This window comes from Nycticebus coucang, chromosome X (assembly GCF_027406575.1).
Source record: "Nycticebus coucang isolate mNycCou1 chromosome X, mNycCou1.pri, whole genome shotgun sequence".
In the NCBI taxonomy this organism is placed as follows: Eukaryota; Metazoa; Chordata; class Mammalia; order Primates; family Lorisidae; genus Nycticebus; species Nycticebus coucang.
The window spans coordinates 21206699-21230455 of record NC_069804.1 but is presented as its reverse complement, the minus strand read 5'-3'; the positions used below and the strand labels follow the sequence as shown (position 1 = coordinate 21230455).

Below are 23757 nucleotides of genomic sequence, written 5' to 3'. Positions count from 1 at the left end.
TTCCACTGAATTATTTTTAGACCTCGGTTGCCTGTGGGTAAATGAAACCATAGCAAGTGAAACCATGGATGAGGGAGGAATACTATACCACCTGTATTATCACTACATGGTTATTTGAGAAGCATCTCTTGGAATTTAACTTAGCCACTTCCTAGTCCCCCTTACCACTGTCACTAAGTTTAAGCCCTTCTCATTCTTCTCTTGAGTCATTTGCAAAACTCCTAACTGGTCTAAGTGACCTCCATCTATCCCCTCTCCAAATCATAATCTTTAAGAGTAAGACTAAGGAGGTAAAACTTAAGGATTTTGCCTTCCCCCCAAAAGCATACTAGCTCCCCCTGGCCTGTCCCTTGGCATGACCTACAAGGCCCTCCTTCCACATATTTTCTCCCATCATTCCCTTTGCTCTTTCTTCCAACCCTGCCACCCATGCCCCAACATTTGTGAGCATTTCATGGTCCATTCCTGTGCCATGCTCTGCCATATCTGTAGCCTGCACCAACCAGTGCTTCTGCATGTCCCAGCCTCCCTTCTCTGCCTAGAGAACTTTCTCCTTTCAAAGTCCACTCAACTATCGCTTTCCCTGGGAATCCGTTCTTGACTTCCTCAGCCCCCAGATGTAATTTTCCCTCCACTGTGGCTCCCAGAATGCATAGCACACCTTTGTGTTACACGTTTACCATGATGTTCTCTAAAGGACCTGGTAACAAAGTCTCCCAACTCATCAAAAGCAAGAGCCACTAATAACTAAGATTTATTGAGAATAAGCTGAGAACCAGACTTTATTCTAGCATTTTACATACATTAGCTCACTTAATCTTCACAACAACCTCTCAGGATGGTTATTTCTATTATGTCCATTCACAGATAATTAAACTGAGGCTTAAGGATGCTATTTAACTTGCAAGTTATTAATGGCCATGCTGGAATTCAAAATAAAACTGCCATACATCAGAGCCCACACCCTGAACCACTACACCATACCATATTATATACTTTAGCACCAGACTCAGTACTTGGCATACTGCAATGCTTGTATTAGTTATCTGTTGCTGTGTAACAAATCCACAGAACAGTTCCTTAAAACAAGAAACATTTACTTTCTCACAGTTCCTCTAGGTCATGAATTCAGAAACAGAATATTTTGGAGGTTCTGCTCAGGGTCTCCCATGAGATTCCAGCCAAGACGTTAGCCTAGGCCACAGTCACCTGAAGGCTTGACTGGACTGGAGGAAGTGTTTCCAAGATGGTAAACTCACATGGTGCTCCTAATGGACAGGAGGCCTTACTTCTTCACATGTTGTCCTCTCTAGGAGATGCTTGAGGGCCCTAACAATGTGGTGGTTGGCTTCCTCCAGAATAAGCAATCTGAGAGAGCAAGGTGAAAGCCACAATGTATTTTATGACCTAGCCTCAGAAGTCATACTTCATCATTTCCATAGTATCCTATTGGTTAAGAGGTAAGCCTTGTTCAGTGTGGGAGGGGACTTCACAGGAGAATGGAGACCAGGAAATGAAAATCATTGGGGCCTCTTTAAACAGTGAATAAGTGGAAAAAATTACTTTTTCCACTTTAAGTGAACAAGGAGAAAAATTACAAAGAACTTCTCTGAATCAGGATCTCTTCTAGATAATGAGAAATTTGGATTAGGTAACCACTTAAATTTCCTTGTAGCTCTAAAACTATGGAAGACTATTCCCAAAGTCTAGATTAACATATTTCCCTATGTTCCCAAATGAAGCATCATATGGATTCAAGGATTTAACTTCATTCATTTCCAGTAGAAGCTACAGGTGAGTATTTGCTAACTTGGCTTTTACTTTATGGTTTCAGTCAGAGCCAATAAAAGTATGAGAAATTCTTGCAGTTTGAAACATAGTTATTTCCTTAACAGCAAAACAAATCTATGTTTGGTTTCCAGATTAATTCTATAATTTGATGCCAACATAAGCCCAGCCTCTGGACAAAGGCTTATCTTCTTCAACAGAATATTTGTGATTAAACTGAGGCAACCAAATCCCTTGTGTATAAAGCAAAGATAATGAAATCATTGGTTTTAGCCCTTAGGCCATGCCTGTTTTCAAGCTCAGATTTTATGTGTTTAAAATAATTCTTTAATATGATTTGAAATGTATGAAGACAAAAAATAAATACTTAAATAAGGCATTTCACAAATACGTGTGTATATTGAACACATGAAACAAATTTTATTCTAAAGAACAATCCATGGTAGAAGTAATGAAAACCAAACATGAACTGTTCACTCTTCCTACCGCTTCCACTACCTGATTCAATCCAAAGAACTATGGAAGCTAGGTGAGAACACTCCTCACTGGCTCCCTGGAACAGTGCTCTACCCCAGGGATTGGCAAACTGCAGCCTGTGGGTCAATCCAGCTTACTGCCTGTTTTGTAAATAAAGTTTTACTGGACCACAGCCACATTCACTGGTTTATTAATTGTCTCTGGCTGCCATGGCAGAGTTGAGAAGTTACAACAGAGATTGTATGACTTGCAAAGCTGAAAATATTTACTATCTGGAAATTCACAGAGAAAGTTTGCCAATGCCTGGTCTACAGTTCTGAAGACTTAGCCTCAGGCAACCTGTTATTAGCTCAAAAGTAAATGTTGTTCCAAACATTTTTATGGGGAGGAGCAAGCGTTGCTATTTCTGTTGAGGTAGTACTTACATAAGGTAAAGCACAAATAGTAGCAGTAGAATACAGTGAGTTTTTACACGTGTCTCATTTGTTCAGCCACCTCCCAGATCAAGAGCAGGAACATTTCCCATGCCCCCTCCCAGTCAATACCACTGACAAAGGTAGGCATTATTTTAACTTCTATCACATAGATTTATTTGCCTGTTCCTGAACTTCATATGCACGGAACAGAACAATATTTATTCTTATGCCTGGCTTCTTTCACTCAGCATTAAGTCACTGGCATTCATACATATTGTAGCATGGAGTGCTTAGTTCTTTTTCAGGGATATGTAATACTCACTTGTGTGAATATACCCCAATTTATTTACCTCTTCTTCCCCTGATGGACATTAGGTTCTTTCCAGGGTTTTGCTGTCATAAATAATGCTGCTGTGAACTTTGTTTTGAGACAGAGTCTCAGTTTGTTACCCCCAGTACAGTGTTATAGTGTGATAGCTCACAGTGACCTCAAACTCTTGGGCTCAAGTGATCCTCTTACCTCAGCCTCCCAAGTAGCTGGGACTACAGGTGCCCACCACAACGCCTGGGTATGTTTAGAGGGAGGGTCTTGCTCTTGCTCAGGTCAGTCCCAAACTCCTAACTTCCAGCAATGCACCCACCTCGGCCTCCCAGAGTACTAGGATTACAGGCATGAGCCACCGCACCAAGCACCCTGTGAACATTCTTGTACATGTCTTTTGGTAGACATAAAGACCTACTTTTAGCAGTGGAATCTCTGGGTAATAGGAGATATCAACAAACTGCCAAATACCTTTCCAAATTGGTTGTACTTTTTTAGTATTCAAAGTATTATTTTAATGTATAAAATCTCTTGAGAGCAAAAGTTCAAAGTAATTACACAATTATAAGAGGGACTTTACCTAAGAAATGAAAACACTGTAACCTAATTCTTTGTACCCTCAATTACCCTGAAACAATAAAGAAAAGGGGAAAAAGGAGTAAGTGATAAGAAAAAAAAAGTTCAAAGTAATCCCCCCGCCAATCTCCACATTCTGTTTCTCCTGTGATGTGCTGGCTAGGCCAGGGATTCCTCGCATGCCTGTTGGAGATATTCAAGCCCTGACGTGGGCAATGTGCTGGCACTTTAGAAAGTCACCTCTTTAAATCCTCCCCCTAAACTCCATGGGCTAGGGAAGCACGAGCTTGGGCACCAATAATCTCACGTCCCTGTTTGCCTCTTTAACCACCTTATTAATTCAAATCTAATTAAATTCTATAACAGCCCCGAGTATAACTCCTCATACAGCAGATTTAAATCATTATGATTTCACACTACACTCTGTGTCTGAAGACGTTGCTACTCAGCTTGACAAGGCTTGAAAAATAAGAAGCTATAATCACCCTGGAAAACTCTAAAATTGAACAATGGCCACAGATCATAGGGTTCCACACAAAGACATGCCTTGGGGGGGGGAGGGGTAGATCTCTAGGTTTTTCTATTTTCTACTCAAATCTCTGCTGCATGCAGAAGCAGACTTAAGTGGCATAAATCAGAAAATGATAATGGGAACTGAATGAAATTCTCATAAATCACGTTACTAAGTATAGTTACATCTTAGATGTGAAACCCAATTAAACAGATGGCCACATGCTGTCAGAATCAGCCCTAATCAATAAAGATGTTCATTTGAGAGAATCACCTCAATTTTTCACTTCTTCAGTGAAGCAAGAAGAAGGCAGTTGGGGAGGTGGGGGAGTCCCAGGAAACCCAGTGGGGAAATGTGTAAGAAGAAACTCCACCTGTCTTAATTTGTAGTCCAGAAAATCAGAAAGGAGAGAGGGAAAAAAACGTCACCCAAAGGATTTCTTGTCATCATGCCTGGAAATATAATTTACAATGAGAGCATGCTCTGGTCATTAGGAAAATACAAACAGCTTGAATCTCTTAATTAAAATACTGCTTCAAATTGTTCGTTTTAAAGCCCCTCTGCCCATGAGCTTTCAAGAAATCATTGAGTTATCCTGAAATGGCTGCTTCCTCAGCCAACCTCTAAGAAGACCAGATCTTCCCAGGCAAGGAAAAGGCTGAGCAGGAGTGAATCCTGAAAGTGGAACTATTATTAGACACACTTAGGTCCCCCAAGGAGCAGTAGGCCTTCACTGACATTTGAAAGTGAGTGTAAAACACTGGCCAACAGACTATCTCATTGCCTTTTCTTGCATAAGAACTGATCTATTACCCTCACTGGACTGCTGAAAATTAAGTGCACCAATGCCCAAAGTTGATGAAAATAGGGAACAATAGAAATGCTTCTGTCCTTTGGAACACCCACTTTGGAAAACATCTGGTGTTATCTAGTAGCGTTGAGTATTTGCATACCCTACCAGGCAGTAATTCTAGTCCTAGTTGTCTACTCCAAGACATTTGTTTCAGAAGGCATGTTGAACAATATTCAGAGCCTCATTGTTCATAAAAGGAAAAAACCTTATGGGGATACACATAGGTCTGTTAATAGTAAAACAGAGAAATAATCGAGGGGTATAGTCATGCCATGAAATACCGTACAGCAGTGAAAATGAAAAAACCAACCACCACGTGCTATGTGGATGAACCTTAAAAACAACATGTTGACTGCCCCCAAAAACATTGCTTAAGATTTCTTATAGTATGATACCATTTTTATTATGTTAAAACAATCAAGTAAAAATAAATAATATATTGTTTAGAGACACATAAATGGTTAAATTTTTATTTTACAACATAAGAAAATGATAAACACCCAAATCATAAGAGTGGTCACCTTTGGGGTAAGAGATGGGAGGGCTACAGGCGGTGGCAGGGATACTGGAAAGTTCTAGTTCCTGGTTGGGTGAGGAGCTCCTAGGCATATATTGATTTTAGCATGTTTTCATATATTTAAACCTTAATACATGCCAGCATGTTGGAGATATTCTTTTGCAGACACCAAATATTAAATACTTTTAAATGGCTAATCTGAATGATATTCTATTTCCCAATAAAATATTCTACAGATTGTTATAGTTATATATTAAAATAAATATTATTATAGTATTCGTTATAATTAATAACTCAAATATCACAAGTTCCCACAGAACATATGCAGCTTAGTCTCAACTTAGAGCTTAAGACCTTAAGAAAGCAATGGTAGTTTCGTGATAATGAATATTTATATGACAAAGAGTGACATTCAGAATATCTAACAACTTATTTCATTATGTAAATTAACATAGGAATAAAAAAAATTCCACCATCTGCTTGTATTCCTTCTGTCCATTACTCCCTCAGACCAAAGCCCTACAGAGATGCCCATTCTCAGTAGTGGCCACACGGGGGTGACTCTGAGAAGACATGTCCACTTAGTGAGCAGCCACAGCCACAGCCTCCTGGCTGTCCCCTCTAACTCGGAAATGTTGTGGGGACAAGGGCCAGCATGGAGGGCTGACAGCAGACTGGCTGACTGGCCAGAGGGCAGGCAGGATGCCTCACTAAGAAGGTGGCTTTTGAGCAAAGATTTAAAGGAAACGGGACTGTGAACCCAGCAAGTCACTTGGGGAAACTTTCCAAGAAAAAGAGAGCCCCAAGTATCAAGGCCCCAAGAGGAGACTGTCAGATCTGCTCTAGGAACATGACAGAGGCACGTGCGGCTGAACAGAGGGAGGAAGGAGGAGAGTAGGCAGAGGCAGAGGTGGAGAGCTAATAGGCTTCCAGGCCGTCAAAGTTATTTGGCTTCTACTCTGAGTGAGATGAGATACTGATAAAAGGTTTTGAGCAAAGAAGTGACATGATACGATTGCAAAACACCTTAAAATGGCTGCAATATTATATTCGGAATGGACTGGAGGAGGATAAGAACAGAAGCAGGGAGGCCAGGGAGGAGGCTATTATTGAAGCCAGGTGGGGGGTGGCAGTGGCGTGAATCAGGGTGGTAAGTCTTATAAATTCCACCCCCTCCATTCAATGGTGTGTAACTGTGATTGAAACCATGAGATTAGATGTCATTACCAAGTGGGTGAGTGAAGATGAAAAACAGCAGAGAAAGGAAAAAGTGCAAGTACTGAGCCTCGGGGTGTGCCTATCACTAAGAAATAGGGGAGCTAAGGAAAACCTAGCCAGGGTTTCAGCAAGAGTGACTCATCCTCACCACAGTAAGTCACCACCTATCTGACCTTGGTATTTGTCATTCTCACGGATGTCTTTATACTTGCACGACAAATGAATGCACTTCTAAACAATGTATAGAAGTGTTCTGTATAATTTTCAACTTTATTCTTATGGTATCATGCTTGATATACTTTCCTGAGTTGTTTTTTTCCACACGACCTAATATTTGTGAAATTCATCTGTTACATGTCACTCTAGGTCACTCATTTTTCACTGCTGTCTGATAGTCCTTTGTTTGAATATGCCACGTTTGATTCAGTTTCCTGTAGAGGAACACATAGGCTATTCTGCTTTTTCTGGTATTATAAATAATACTGCCATGGGAGTTGTCACATGGGCTCCCTTATGTCATGTGCAGGAGTTCTCTAGGGCATCTGTTCTCAAGTACATATGACAATCACCTGGAGGTTTTATTCAAACAGATTTCTGAGCCCCAATCCAAAGTTTGTGAACCTTAGAGCCTGAGAATTTGCATTTCTAACAAGTTTCCTCCATAATGCTGCTGCTGCTGGTTCCAAGGACCACACTCTTCAAATCACAGCACAAGGGTACATACCAGGATTACAAATGACAGTCATAAGTATACATGCACATTTTCAGCTTTTCTAGATATTGTCAAATTGCCCTGCAAAGTGGGAAAACCAATTCACATTTCCACCAGCAGTGAATATGTGTCCCTTATTGCCAATGTTAGTGGACTTTTAATTTGTGCCCATCTGATCTTTAATAACTTTTTTCCACTTATCATGACATTGATAATCACATACATCCAGACATGTAAGTAAAAAAACCTCAAGACAGTACATCCTAGGGTTAATTAGAACATTTCCAAGCTTCCTTCTTACAGATAGTACCCCCAGGTTCTACAATCTGACAGGTCACCTGCTGTTTTCCCATAAATCCTAGGAATGAAAAAATGGTATGGACAAAATCAGTAAGAACATTATGAGAGGAAAGTAGAAGCTGGCTCCTTTTCATGGCCAACTTCATTGTGGTCTTATTTATTATAGTTAATTTTTTAAAAAAATCAATGGTGACATGAAGCTTTAAAAAGGCTAATAAGCCGAAGGGAGGGAGGGAAGAAAATTGGGCATATAGATAGACAAACAAACTTTCTTCACCAACATACCCTATCACTTTGGAGGGAAAATGAACAATGTCCTTCATCATAGCCATGAAAAGTTCCTTCCATTTTGTACCATATTAACAAGGAGACAAGAAGCCGGTACTCACGGATCTGGTTGGTAGATGCACTGTAGAAGGCATTGACCGTGGTTGGATTTGTAAACCACCTGTAGAAAGAGAAACAAATGCCACAGAGTAATCATCATTATCCAGGCAGGGGGCAGCAAAGACAAACGCAAGGTGGCTTGGGTTCATTAGCAGATAAGCGGAGAACAAGTGGGGTGCGGAGAACAAGTGGGGTGGGCAAGAGGGAAAATAACCTGAGTTTAGGACCACTGTCCTGCTTAATGAACCATCTCATCCTAAATGGAACACAGTTCAATAAAAATATATTAACATGCCTGGTTATTCACTGCTACTAACTTAACGGAAAACGTCAACACCAGTGCTTCTGAAAAAGCTTTAAATGAGAAATTCTAGAACCTAAAGGGCTTTCCCTACAAATGGAAACACAGCAAGCTGATGACTGCCAGGCCCTGTTCAGTGGATGGATGGGACAGCTAGGTTTCTCTGCTGCATAGCCTCTGACCTGTACATTAAGAAGGTTTGGATTGATGACAACACAGAGGTCCATTTAAAGAAAGATGAATGAATTACAAACCATGCAACCCATAGGGTCTGCCTGTGCCAGTGGAAAATGTACTGATTTAAGCACTAAAAGCTTTAATGACTGGTCCTGCCTCCATCACTAATTAGCTGAGTCATGTGGGAAAAGTCACCTGGGGTTTGGTTTTAGCTACAAAATTAAGGCTTTCCTTTAGAACATCTCAGGATCCCCTCCAGCTATGAAGATTCTACACTTTATATGTGCAATTAGGTTACTTAGATTGAGAGTTGGCAAATTTTTTTCTGTAAACAGTCAGAGCATAAACATTTTAGGCTTTATAGGCAATGAAGCAAAATCAAGAATACTATGTAGGTACTTAAAAGCAAATGTTCCACAAATTTTTATTGATAAAATTCAAAATGTAATAATCAAGTACAATTTTTTTTTTTTTTTTGTAATATAGGCCTGTGAGAAGAATGGAATTCCTTTGGGGTGAGCTAACATTATGCTTACTTGGAGTTCAAACTTAGTTCATCTCTATCATCAAACCAGCTGTAATGTTTATCTCTACAAGTCCTGCTTAGCTCACAGGCCATACAAAAGCAAGCAGCAGGTAAGATTCAGCCCACAGGCTGTAGTTACCAATCCCTGACTTACACAGTTGTAAGTTTCAGCCACTGTGCTTGATAGTTAAAATCAAGCAATTCATTTTGAACTAAGTGGCTCAAAACTAAGCTTGTTAGACAGTCATTGGGGGCGAGCACCTATAGACCCAGCTGCTCAGGAGGCTAAGGCAGGAGAATTGCTTGAACCCAGGAGTTTAAGTCCAGCCTGGGGAAGCATAGCAAGACCCTATTCAGAATAATCATTTCACTTATTTATGTCTAATAATTTTATCAGACTAATAAGTTAATTTATGACAGACTAATATGAAACTAATAAGAAATCCAACCGTTGATGCTAGTTGGTACACTCATACCTTCTCCCGAAATGTAAAGAAGACTATGAGTGCATCATTCTACTGTAATTGTCATTATTATTAACATTCGCTGAGTACTTACTACGTATAAGCACTTTTTATCTATAGTGAGAGAGGATACCCGGAAAAAGTGAAGTCTGAAAGAACAAAGGGTTTCTCACAGAAGCCCAAGGACACACCTGCAATGTCCTCTCCATGGTAACCCAGCTGTTCAGAATTTGTAAAACTTACCTTCCTGGATCCTTGAAACTAACGCTTATTGCTTGCTTCTGCTTCTGTAAAGCCTGCACCTGATTTGATACTTTCAGTGAGAAATAATATGCTCATTCCTTTGTCTGTCAACCTGGGAGTCCAATAAAAGGACAGGGACAGAGCTGATTGGGGAGCTTGGCCATTTTGGATTCTAATCTGTCACAGCTCCACTGGCTAAAACCCCTTCCTCTTCTATCATCAGTGTTCAGGTGATTCTTTCTCTCCACTTTCTACCAGGCCTAGATTCCTGCAACAATAGGAGGGATTTTCTCCCATAGTAACTAAAGGAATTATTAACCCAATTCACAGATGAGGACAAAGAGACTTAGAAGCATTACATATTTGCACAAGGTCTGGTCTGTGTGACTTCAAACCATTTTTTTTAAGCATCGGGTTATACTGGAGGGATTACTGAAAATCAAGAGAGCACCCCTTCTCTTTTCAAAAGTGAAACCTAGACTTATTTCTATAAAAATGCATATTCTTTTCCTTCATGTTTAGGGTTAATATTTCAATTAAGCCCTAGTTACTTGCCCACTGGCTTATTTTCCTGAGGAAAAAAGTAGAGGAGACAGCATCTCTATTGACCTAATGTTATTACCTGTAGTAAGTGAGAATTACTGCCATGTCCTGATCTCAGGATCCTGTGAATATGTTATGTTACATAGCAAAAAAGACTTTGCAGATGTAATTAAGGATGCCTTAAAATAGAAAAAGTATCCTGGATTACCCAGATAGGCTCAATCTAATCACATGAGCCCTTAACAGCAGACAACCTTCTTTGGCTGGAATCAGATGCCAGAAGAGGGAGTCAGAAGAATACTGCAGAACAGAAAGACAAGGAGATGCCAAGGGTAAGAAGGATTTGACACATTGTTGCTGGCTCTGAGATGTAGGCTCAATGTGCAAGGACTAGAGAAAGGCCTCTGGAACAAAGACTGGCCCCCAGGTGACAGACAGCAAGGAAGTAAAGACCTCAGTCCTACAGCCCAACCCCAAGGACCTGGATTCTGCTGACAAACAGAATGGGCTGGGAAAGAGATTCTTCCCAGAGCCTCCCTGTAAGAGTCCAGCCAGCTGACACCTTGATTTCAGCCTCATGGAACCCAAACAGAGAAACCAGCCAAGCTTCTGACCTACAGAACTGTGAAATAATAAATCTGTGTTGTTGTAAGTTGCTATGGTTGCAGTAATTTGTTATAGTGGCAGTAGGAAACAAATACACTACCCAAAGAACCCAGCAATCGCAGATCAAGAGGGGGGACTCCAAATGCCTCTCAATTTGGCTTCTAAATAATATCAGACTGAATCATAACATAGGCAAAAGATAACGTGCCCCTTCTCTTTAGCAAAGAATAAACTTTCAAAACATTAGGGTAAGGAACATGCAGGGAGAATGTTCCTAACTGCTGATAGACAAAGGTGGACAAAAAAAAAAAAAAATTCAAACAACTGATCCCTGAAATTAGACCCTGCCAGGGCTTCTGAAGCTTCCCCAAGAGTAACTAAAACATCTTACTTCAGACACACAATCTTCCCATTCTTGACCTCCCAGAGCTCTTGTTGACTCTAGGGCACATTTGGAGCCTTGATTATCCCCAGAGCTGATATTAAGCAGCTGCTCTGGTAGATCCTATCAGTTGTTTATGCTGTTATCACTTCTGTTTGTTCAGTGCCCGTGCCAAATTAGCTGTTCAACATTCTGTATATCTCCCTTACTATATCCAAGTTCATTATATACTTAGTTTTACTATTCTCTAATGTAAGACTACATGTACTAGTTTTAATACATGTTTGCAAATTATTTTATATGTCTCCCATTAAGAGATGGAGCCTAATTCCTCTCCTCTTGATTATAGGCTAGCCTTAGTGATTCACTTCTAAAGAATAAAATGCAGGAGAAATGCCCCTCTGTGAACTTCCAGGCCTAGGTAATTAAAGGTACAATTTCCCTCTGATGCATCCAAATATACCCTGCCATCCTTCCTCCTTCTCTCTTTCTCAGCAAAGGTGCTCTTCAAAGTTTATCAATCAACACACCGTACAGAAATCCAATATCTGGAGAGATGCCATATGTAGGTTTTCTAGTCAACAGCCCACATCAACCACTAGACATGAGAGAGATGCAGCCTTCCACATGACTCCAGACCTAGCTACTATCTGACTGTAACTACTTGAATGACCATGACCAGGAACTACACAACTTAGCCTAGTGACCCCCAGAACCACAAGACATGAAAATAAATATTGTTGCTTTAACCCTCTAAATTTGAGCTTAGTTTTTACACAGAAATAGATGACTAGAACACCAAAAAGTTGGCTGTCCACTTTTTAAGCCCAAGCAATAGACTGAATGTTCCCAGAAAACTGTTTTATTTGCCCCACACAATGGTTAAAAAAAAAAAAATTACTGAATTGGAATTCCTTTAAGTGGAGTGTGTAATTACTAGTTTTCCATAGTCCCCACTACTCCCTATTGTTTACACCCAATAGGTCAGCCATTAGTTAACTGTCCTCTGAAGGCATTTGAATTTGTCTAACTTACCTCCCAACAAGAATTTAAGCTGCTTACAGACATAGACTGTTGTACAAATGGTATGTGTTGAGCAAAAGATCACTAAATCCATTAAAATGAATTTATTTCTATGTATGCATACATTTGAATAAACAAAGGATATCATTCAAGTGCTTTAAATTCTTTTTTCTATGTCTTTAGTGTGTTTCTGCAGTCTGTATTTGGGGAAAGATTTAGTGGATAAGGTAGAGAGATGTCTCATATAAATGTCAAAGCCCAAAATATATGGGGGATGAAATATATCAGATAATAGGATATATAAAAGGGATACAATACCAAAATACAATAATCTGAAGGAAAAGACATTGGTACCCCAATTTCTTTGGACCATGTAAAATAGATATGTGTCAGGCTAAAGTTTTACATTTTACTTATCAACTCTTAAAGACAGTCTAGGGAATGCGGAATGGAAAAACCATAAAGTATTTATTGCTTTCTTACTAATATCCTGCAGATTATATCATTCCCATTCTATGCTATAGATAATGCTTTTGCAAACAAATTCTGGGAAGGACCATAATTTATATAGATATTTGATGTATTTTTACTTATTTTTTAAAAGACACAGAAAGAGAATCCAGACATGTTTGGTCACAGTAGAATGAGAGTGAGTTAATATGGAAGCAGGCTTAAAATCATTTCTGTCAAAGAAGGGGATCCTGAGAGGAAAAAATTACTTTTGACTTAAGCCAAGCAGTAAGTAAATCCTCTATTTTTAAGCAAACTGATGAAGTGACAACTCTGAAAACCAATTCTTAAATATGTACCTTCAGGGATGACCACCCAATTAATTTCATTCTTGCTGACATTTCCCATAGCCTTAGAAACTTCTTAATGCACATTAGTGCAGCTAAAATGGATTCTATGGGAATGAAAGATAAAGAGCATTTATCTCCTATACCCACAAAGAAGCAAAATGTTATTTCAGGGCTTTGTGGAAATGTAATCATAATGTCTGCTGTTCAAAATAAACTAGTGTAGTGGAGCTACTCCAGAATCATCCCCAATTAACTCATGAATTTCCAGACCTAAAAGATGTCAATTAAAACCAGTAGGCATCATGAATCTAAAATTCCCTACAATGATTGAAAAGGACCAGCCATATGTTTCCTTTAAAAAAAGAAGAGAAACTGTCATATCACTCACCATGCAAAGAGAACCTTAAATGTCTTAATGTTGTTTCCTTGAAATAGACATATAGTCTGTGGAAACAAGAATTATAAGCATTGCCCTGATTTTCATTTCTGGGGAACTTTTCTCAAACATTAACCAATTTAATACCCTTCTGAAAGAGGTGTTTATTTTGCACTGGCAAAGAAGAAAACCACACAAATCACACCATTTCCCTAAGCCCACAAAGTCAGCCAGCAGTTTTCCAAGGCATGAATAAAATATTAGACATAGTTAAGACCACTAGAATCTGACAGTCCATCAGTATCTTAGGATGATGCTAAAGATGACACATTTGGGAGTTCTTCAATTACCAACCCTGGTCTTGCTATACATCCAAATGAGTAACAATGTTTTGAAATTGAAGAATTAAACTGGACACATTGCCAATACAGAAAAGCCTGGGAAGACCCTGAAAATTCACAAAAATACTAGTGAAAGCTTGAGTTTTCCACAAGATTTTTTAAAAAGAGTTTGAAGTGCTCTGAAGTAGATCTTTAAGGGCAGGGTGATTGCCATGGATCCATAACTACCCTATCACACCTGGATAGTCACAGGACTTCCAGAAATCATTTGCTGAAGTAATCACATTTGAGAACCCTAAATCTAAAATTTCTATTGAATAATTTAGACTGGGAATGAAACAGAATAGGTAGATTGAGAGATGATGTGAAGAAAAGAGAGAATCAAGGACAGATGGCTTTAAACCATTGTCTATCATTTCCCAAGAAGTTCTAAGGTCTTCTGTTTTCTTCCTTTGTGCTTTTGGTTGGAGTCAGTGATAGGTAGGAGCATGATTCAGCCTTAGGCCTACTTCTTACAGTTAGTAACTTAAGAGAACAGAGGGTAGGAATGGGTAGATGGGAGCATTAGAGGAAGAGGTGGTAATCATAGCTTAAGCTAAGGAAGGGTATAGGGCTCCAGAGTTTTTAGAAGTTAGGACAGAGCAAGAAGTTAAAAAGGCAGACTAACAAGGGACTCAGAGAACATTAAAGAAACCAAAGATTTGACAACCAGAATATCAGCCAAGGGTAAGAAGTGGGGCATAAAAACAAAAAAGCAGACCATGGAAGCCAGGCTTCCAGGTGTGATGGCATGACAAGGTTGACAATCCCTTTTTACAAAAATCAAGTAGAAAAGTGGACAGAAGTGTCAACAAGAAACCATTTTAGGGTTCGGGAAACTGATCAAAGGCAAGCAATAAATTAAAAATGTTTAATCTTTGAAAGCTACAACAGCTTAGGGATAAGTAGAGCAAAAGTGTGTGACCTTCTTGCTTGTGACTGCTCCTGTCTCTCTCAGCTCAGTGAAAACTTAGTTCAGAATAGGCTTGCTGGAAAATCAGCAGCTTTGCTGCCACAAAGGATGGACTCAATTGGGGGTGAAGGTGAAAATATGCAGCTTTGTCAGCTAAAAATAGCCAACTTAGTAGAAAACAAATGAGGAAAACCCCGTTAGAAATTTAAAAGAGAGATTTTGAAACTGAAAGAGTCATAGTAGGGCTAAATAAGCACTCCACACATCCCTGGCTGATTGGAAAACTAGGCACAGGTACAGGAAAGACTGGGGAGAGCCCAGTAAAAGACAACATCCAAGACAGACTAAGAACCTGCCGTGACCCAATCTACACACAAAGCAGTTAGCCAAGGGTAGAAGCCCTATAGGCTCAAGGTGTTTAAGCACAAGCTCTGCCCTAATCACTGACTGAGCACTAAACTATACAGACGCAGGAACCACTACCAGCAAGTGGAGCTAAAACATAAAAATGAGAAATAAAAACCTGAGTAGAGATGTCCACAGGGGAGATACATTCTAATTCCAAGAAAGTTACTTCTTAGCCTCAAAAATAAATCAGAATCCAAAATTGCTACAACGTATTACCTAAAATGTCATTAGCAACAACGACAAAAGAGATGTTATGCAAAGTGTAAGAAAAGCAATCAATAGAAACTAACTCTCCAAGTAAGTCCAGATATTGAATTTAGCAAAGACTAGAAAATAGCTATTACAAATTAGTTCTAAGAATTAAAATAAACTATATTCAAAGAATTAATGGAAAATATGATGACAATGACTCAGCAAATAAAAAAATCACAACAGAGAAACAGAAATTATAAAAAACAAAAAATAAAAGTTCTGGAGTTGAAGCAGATCATCAGAAATTATCCACTTCTGGAGAAGAGAGAGGGAGAAAAAAACACTATAGAAGTGGGCCAATAGCAGAACATTTTCTTCATGTGTAAAATAGGGATAATAGTGCCTACATCTCACAGATATGAGGATAAAATGAATTAAAATTATAAATAAGTTCCTGGTACACTGTAATCGCATAATTGTTACCTGCTATCATCATCATCATCACCACCACCACTATCACCATCACCAATATTTTGCTAAGGGAAAAAATCATAGCTGGCCTGGCCCTGGGCCCAAATGTTCCTAAGAAAACTCTCCTGTCTGTAGGGAAAGTTCCTGTAGGCAGTTGAGAAAAAGGTAGATAAACTATAACTGCTAATCAGATGAAAACAATCTAGCTATCAGTTCTTGGCCGTGCATTACCTCAAGTATCTTCTAGTTGCTTCATAATTATCCAACTACTATGACATTTCTAATCATATTTTATTTTTAAAATATGTATTCTTTTTTAAATCTGCAAAAGTTTCTACATTAGTGTGCAAACCTAGAGAAATTTTTTTCCATATCCACATATATATATATATTCATAACTACATCTAGAAATAACTTTAATGTTTGCATCCTAATAAGCCTTCTTTTGACATGTGTTGATGGTAGGAGTGAGGGACCTGTAATTAGATCAAAGATCTTAAACACACAATATGAAAAATAAGAGTTGGCAAAACATGACACAGATTTTGCTAAAACAAGATAGCTGGCAAGCCAGCTACTCTGACCTGAGGGGAATTACAAAGTTTAATCTAAAGAGACTCTGCTTCCCACCAATGTATTTATCTATTTTACTTTTTTTTTTTTTTTAATACTCACTCTGTTTTTGGAACAGCTTTTCTTAGCCAGAAGAAGTCAGACTGTGCTAAATACTTGCGGGTTTGCAGTACATTGCCAAAGTAGTCAGATTCTGAGAACTTGATCTGAATAAAACAAACCACAACATCATTGTCCTAAGTGAAGATAAGAGATGGCTCAAAAAAAGATTTCAGCACACGAAAGAGCAGCCAGCAGAGAAGCTAAGGCCCTCACGGCATCTCCCAGCCATTACCAGTTAACTCAGAATTCAGAAAGCCATGAAATTTAATCTCAGTGACTTGCTTTTAACATAAAAAGCTCAAAAATCAATATGATCATTTCTGGATCACAGAGAAAAAAAAAAAAGAGAGACTCCACAATCATTTACAATGTGTTCTATTTATTTTATAATTGAAAAATCTACTTTAACCTTTAGATAACATATTATCTTAGGTTTGGAATTTCTTGGCTCACGCATGTACACTTGGCTAAAATGTGTACTTTGTTTATTTGTCACATAAGGTTCTTTTAGTAACATTCAGTTCAGTCGGCTGAAATCTCTTTCAGCTATAGATGATGATTTAGTCAACTGTTAAAATCCAGTTTACCATAATTGGCATTTGTTCATTAAAATAAATGAAAGTGATTTAAAGACCTATTTTCCGCCCTAATCCCGATGAAGTCAACAGAATAACTTAACTATTAATAAAATTTATCTATTAGCACTCAAAAAAGGCTTTAGTCACTAGATATTAATGAAATTACAGAGGCAAATCAAAGATTATAGTTTGTAGGAGAACATAGCAATTTGATAGCTCACAACAATGTCTACTAAGACAGGGAAAGATAGATAATTGAGTTTCGAGTTCCTTTTTTTGGAAGGAGAACAGAATACAGTTTCAATTCTATAGATACAAAAGTAACAATACTTAAACTACGTACTGTAAATATCTGTGTAACCAGAAAAGCAATAGTGTACAGTGATCTCTAATGCTTTGGTTTTAAAATATATTACTCTGGCAAATAAGAAAAATACATATTTGGAGCTGGACATGGTGACTGACACCTACAGTCCCAGCTACTCAGGAGGCTAAGGCAGAAGGACTACTTGTGCCCAGAAGTTTAAGGCTGCAGTGAACTATGATTGTGCCACTGCAGTGCAGCCTGAGCAACAAAGCAAGGCCCCATCTCTAAAAAGAAAAAAAGGGCAGTGCCCGTACTCAGTGGGTAGGGTGCCAGCCACATAACCCAAGGCTGGTGGGTTTGAACCTAGCCCAGGCCAGGTAAAACAACAATGACAACTGCAACAACAACAACAACAAAAAAAAATAGCTGAGCATTGTGGTGGGCACCTGTGGTCCCAGCTACTTGGGAGGCTGAGGTAAGAGAATCACTTAAGCCCAAGAGTTGGAGGTTGCTGTGAGTTGTGACGCCACGGCACTCTACCCAGGGCGACAGCTTGAGACTCTGTCTCAAAAAATAATAACAATAAAAAAATAAAAAGCAAAAAAAGAATAATATACATTTCAATCAGCAAATAAGACCAATCAAATTCTTGATAGATATAATTTTTGATAACTTTAAACCATAGTCTTTTAAAAGCAAAAATTAAAATATGCATGTATATGAAGCCCACAGGCATTGCATTATAGATATGAGATTAAGGCTTGGCAGTCACCTATTTGTTGGCCACGTCTGGCTCACATTTAGCTCCTTCCCAACATAGAGTAGGCACTCAGTATGTCTGTGCCGAAACTTTTGTGAATGAGGAATCTTAACGATCTTTCCAAGGGGCAGGCCAAATTATAAAGAAAAGAACAAACTAACTGGAGGCACACAGAGAAAGGCAGGAATGAAAGTATTGATTCCTGGCAAACTTGGTGTTCTGCTTGGCCATCAAATTACAAAAGTATAACTTTAAATTGTCTCTTCCTCAAACTGCGGGGGTGGTGTGGGGGTGGGGAGCTGACAAATAAATCGTGATACATTCACATAATGGAAAACAATGCGGCAGTTCAAATGACTGTTCTATATGCATGAACATGAAGGAAATAATCTTAAAAATTATACTGAGTCAATAAGGTAAGTTGTATGTATGGGCAAAGTTAAAGTTTGAAAACATGCAAAACAATACTGAATATTAGTTATGGGCACATATCTGTGTAGCAAAAGCATAAAGAAATGCACGGGAATGATAAAACTGAACTCGAGGTAGTGTTTATATCCTAAAAAGGATAGCAGAAAGGAGACAGGCATGAAGGAAGGAGATTAAAACAAGGAAGATTACACACCAAATTTCAAATGCATCTGTTTTATTCATTTAAAATCATCGTATAAAGCTAACACGGCAATATGTTTGACATAAATTAAAGACAGAGGTATTCAAAATATTATTTTTCATACGGTTCCAATGTTTGAAATGCTTCATAATAAAAGTAATCTTAGAATTGATTGTATTTTAAGATAAATGTTTTTTCTTAGCCTCAAAACAGAGGAAGCATCTTGTTTTAGGAAGTAACCGCAATCCTAAGGCATTCCCAGATTGTGTGGTTAAAATATGTATCCATTGTTTGACCCTTAACCTTTTTCAGCTTTTCTTCCCAAGACAGCTCTTCCAGAACCTTCATAATAAGATTGTGACTGATAGAAAATTTGGATATGTTCCTGAGTTCAGAACACTTTAAGGGAAATTCTCCCAAAGGAATTTCCTTCAAAAATATTCCCTTTTTTCTTTTTTCTTTTGCAGTATAGTGGGGTCAGTTTTCACTTTAGAGGAGTTTGCTAATTGTGATGCTTCTCATTCCATTTGAAAAAAAAAAGAAAGGAAAAAGTAAATCTTGGCATTCAAGATAGTCCACATACATTAAATAGAAAACCATCCCAAAACTTTCTAAAGAAGAAAAGGGCCCCAAGTCTAAAAGTAATTTATTTAAATAAAGTTCTACCACAAGCCATGAAATTACCAGAGGTAAGTAGTTATAATTTGTTACAGCTTATCTATGTTTAAAAAGACAATTTAAAATTACTACATTGAGAATAGTCATTATTTCTCAGCCTGTACCATTTACATGAGGGAAATCGCAAGTAATTAGGAACAAATATTGTTTTTTCCCCAAGGGTTAAGTGTGTAGGGTAGGAAGGGGCCAGTCTCTGTTATTCTCATATGATAGACTGGAAACAGGGCTAAAGAGATTATGGAACTGGACAAAGCTATATAGCCCAAGTCATATGGCTCTTATTTTCATTGGCCCAAATAAGAGAACCAGTGATTCAACAGAAAGAGTGCAGGGAAGAGAAATAGAACATAAAAATTGCAGATGGGACTCAAAGTATGATTAAATAAATCATGATGTAGTTTACTTACTACAATATTATATAGCTATTAAAATAACGATAACAAGGCTATTGAAGCCAGTGACACAACAATACGTTCATTGTAAGTATCAGTATGCCAAATTATATTAATATATAAATATCAATTACAGCTATTCAGAAATAGAGAAAAACAAAATAACACACTCTGTTTTGTTCAAATACCAATATCATGGTTGTTTTTCCATTCTGTTTCTGTTTCCCAAATTTTCTCCCAAGTGATAATAATTTGATAATTTCAAATATTTCAACAGGCCCTGGAATGAGAAAAAAATTTGAAGCCCAGCAACCACTGGGAAAGTTCTGTTTGTTGTTCTGTTTGTTGTAGAGATAGCAACAAGAGTGAATGCACATGAATATTTTAAAACCACTTGTAATCTCAAAAAAAAAAAAAAATTAAACTTGGCAAGCGATGATAATTGGTTCAAAAGCCTCCTGTCCTTTCAGAGAAAATCTAGGTCAAGTTGATAATGACTTTCAATCAATTCCATCTCTTGACTTTTCAATTGAGTGACCTTTGGGGAATTAATTGGGGCTCTCATGTCATTTCCTAAGAACAGATGTCCAGATCATAAAATTCAGGAGAACCTGCATTTCTCTTCTTAGAAATCCTATCCCAGATGCCAAATACCAAATGCCACAGACTAAATGGAAGAATAAAGTTATTACCACCCACACACATAAACATGGGGAACATGTCATAAGGGCAGAACAAGGAAATGTGTTCAGCTTCTCTATAGAATGAGTAAGTACAGATTTATAAGACATGGTACAGGAAGCACAAATTCTAGGATGCCTTTCATCCACCATGAATCCATTTAAAGATGCTTAGATATATGCCCAAATATCTATAAGAACAATTTTACATTAGGTACCCAAAGAATTTTCTGAATACCTAATAGAATCCAGATTTTCTTTAAATTGAAACAACGAAGCAATATGTAAGACTGGTATGTTTAGATGGCTTTGCCCATAGGCAACATATGCAATTTAAAACAGTCAACTATTTAAGAGACTGTAGAAGTCTCAGTAGACTGTGGAAGATGCGGTTTTCCCAGAGAATCTATGTAAGGGTGAGTCGGAGGGAGCACCAATCAGCTGACTGGTACTGGAACCAGTTGTCCCCTCTCCATGCTGAAGCTGGGGCTGGTCTTGGTCTCCTCTGGCCTGTGGAACACTCTAGATGGAAGCCAGTGTGAGAGTTACAAAGGCCTGGCTAGAGGATTTGGGAGGTACCAGGGTGTCCCCCCTCTAGTGCCTACTCTCAGCTCTCCAGTGCCATGGTGACTCAAGTTCACTTGAGAGAGGTGAGAGTAATGTTTTATTGTTTTGTACCAAAGAGTACAGAATGCTTAAGGAGTAGGGCACTGGCCCCATATACCAGGGGTGGCAGGTTCGAACCCGGCCCCAGCCAAAACTCCAAAGAGTACAGAATGATTTAAATATTGTAACAACCTCTTTTGCCAATACATTCCATCTAAAGATCACCTCACACTTGTATAGTGGCACTCTCTGTCATATATAAACACACACAAACATACATACGCGTGTATTATGTGGGTTACCCCAAGAATATTATGTGGGTCACATGATAGCTATATATTCCTGCATGCCTATTTATATGTATATGTGTCACTCACCAGAAACATTGACCTCTGAAAAATTACTCATTTCCAATTCTCCTAAGTAAATGGAGGTCAGCCATGATCCTGACTCTATTCCCACTGCAGTTCTCTGTTGGCTTTCACAAGAATGACTGAAGCGCTTAACTGTGCTGATTATTTACCTGTGGTCTCTCAGCTACATGGCCAGTTACTCAGCCCCCTCTCAATCTGTTCTATAATGCTGGGACTGGGACTCTGAAAACTCTCTCTCCCAGGCTCCTTTGCCAATTGGCTTTCTGCCAATAAGAGGCACTGGGGGGGGGGGGAAATCAGTAGATGGCAAAAGAGGAAAAGATGCTGTGTTACTGTTCTCTCTCCCTCTCCTGCCCCCACACTCTCCCCTCTCCTCCTTTCTTCTTCTGACAATGACTCCAAAAGTATCTTCATGTCCATCCTCCACAGCTCAGCTCCAGAGTGGCTGTTCTTCCTCTGCTCTCAGAAGTGATAGCACACCCCATCACCTCCTCCCTTCCATCCCCCTAGGCACAGAGTTTAGGCAGCTGCTTCCTAAACTCATTAATTTATAGTCTATCTCTCCTTCCCATTTTTTGCTTTCCAACTTATTTCTTGTATTAAATCCTGTGTTTGAAATACCTTGTGTGCTGACACAGCCATCTTTCCAAAACTGATACAAAGTTACTCTTGATTCTACTTCTATGAAGGGCCAATGAAATAGAGCACTTTACAAGGCGAGTTTGAAAATGGACTGATCCCTACCTTTTCAGGCTAACTAATAGGCTTTCCCGCATGTTGATGTGGGTTCAAATAAAGGGGATTTTCTGTCTTCTTGGTTTTTCAAAACCTACAGGATTATTGTTCAGAAACACTTTGCTGGGTGTCTCAGTTTTACCTTGTGAACCTCAAAGGAAAAACTTTTTTTTTCTCTGATTCTTTTTCCCATTCGCCTCTCATTCTTTTCATCTGTTCTTGTCTCCACAAGAGCCTGACTTCAGTTTTCAGCTTTTCTCCTTGACCTCCATCAGATCCATCACCTAATCTCTCTCCTCTTTCCTTTTGCATTTGTGCCTGATGAATCATATCTTCACTTGTGTCAAATGTAGCCAGCTGTTTTTCATTTGTAGCAGCCTCTAATGCTCAGAGCTTGTATTACCAGAAATTTCTCATAGGCCTTATGGTAGTCCTTATCTACATGTTTCTGAAAAATGGAAAACACAGGCCAATTGTGTACCAGCCATACTTTAGTCCTTTTGCTATTAACCTCAGTGACACTATTATAATCTATACATCATTCTGTACCTACTTTCAGGCTGGATTTTATTCATTTTCTCTATCAGTTTCTCAACATATATAACTTTTACTTCATGTATTTGGAACGTTTTTCACTGTCAGTCTTTAAACTGCTAAAACTCTTGGGTGTGATTGTGTCTGCTTTGGCCAAGAGTCCAGTAAAAGCCATTTCTTCACAGAAGTGATTCAAAATCTTGGTGTCTAATAGCTTTAGTTCAGGCCCTGGAAAAAATGAAGAAGCAGACCCAATAAGACATCCTGTTTGGCATCTGCTTTCTTTTCACAAGAGATTCTGCATTCATGGAGTCCTTAAATTGGGGGCTCACAACTTAATCAGCAACAGACTGCCAACAAAACTTGATCAATTAAACATTGTGTGTGAGCCCTGAAGGCTACCTTATTTGATTAAAATTTGGTACTGCTCCGTCTTAAATCAATTCAAGGGACCTGGATACTTCCTGAGTTAATTCATGATGATTTTTCCAAACCAAAATAATCTACGATCAGAAGTACAAACTGAGGATGTCATGGCTAACCCTTATACTATGCTGATTGTGTGCCAGAATTGATCCTAAATATTTTAAATATGTTAACTCATTTGATCCTCACAGCAATCCAATACGGGAGGTATTGTCATCAGCTCCAGTCTGCAGACAAAGAAATCGAGGAACAAGGAGGCCGCATAACTTATCCTAGGTCACACAGGTAGTGAGTGGCAGACTGGATCTCACTGCAGACACTTTGACTCCATGGTTGTGTTCATAAGCACTACATCAAACTGCCTCTCAAACCTTCTCTTTCATACCCTAACTTGGAATATTTAGCAATCCCACGGAATTACCCAGGTTCTCCTTTGAAGGTATTTTGTGCTCTGGTGATGCCCTTCTTAATAGCAACAGTTATCATATCGATCCACAAAGCTATCATTTACAGAGAG

General features: G+C 38.7%; 1 protein-coding gene across 1 annotated transcript in view; it reads right to left on the bottom strand.

The window, feature by feature from the left end:
• The window catches only part of PHEX (phosphate regulating endopeptidase X-linked), a 229997-nt gene that overhangs the window by 43438 nt on the left and 162802 nt on the right, over positions 1-23757 (bottom strand). The window contains exons 14-15 of the mRNA XM_053579715.1: positions 16558-16661; positions 8080-8138 (exon numbers count right to left, since the gene is read on the bottom strand). Of these exons, the coding sequence (XP_053435690.1) occupies positions 8080-8138; positions 16558-16661 (163 nt within the window). The remainder of the gene's footprint in view (positions 1-8079; positions 8139-16557; positions 16662-23757) is intronic.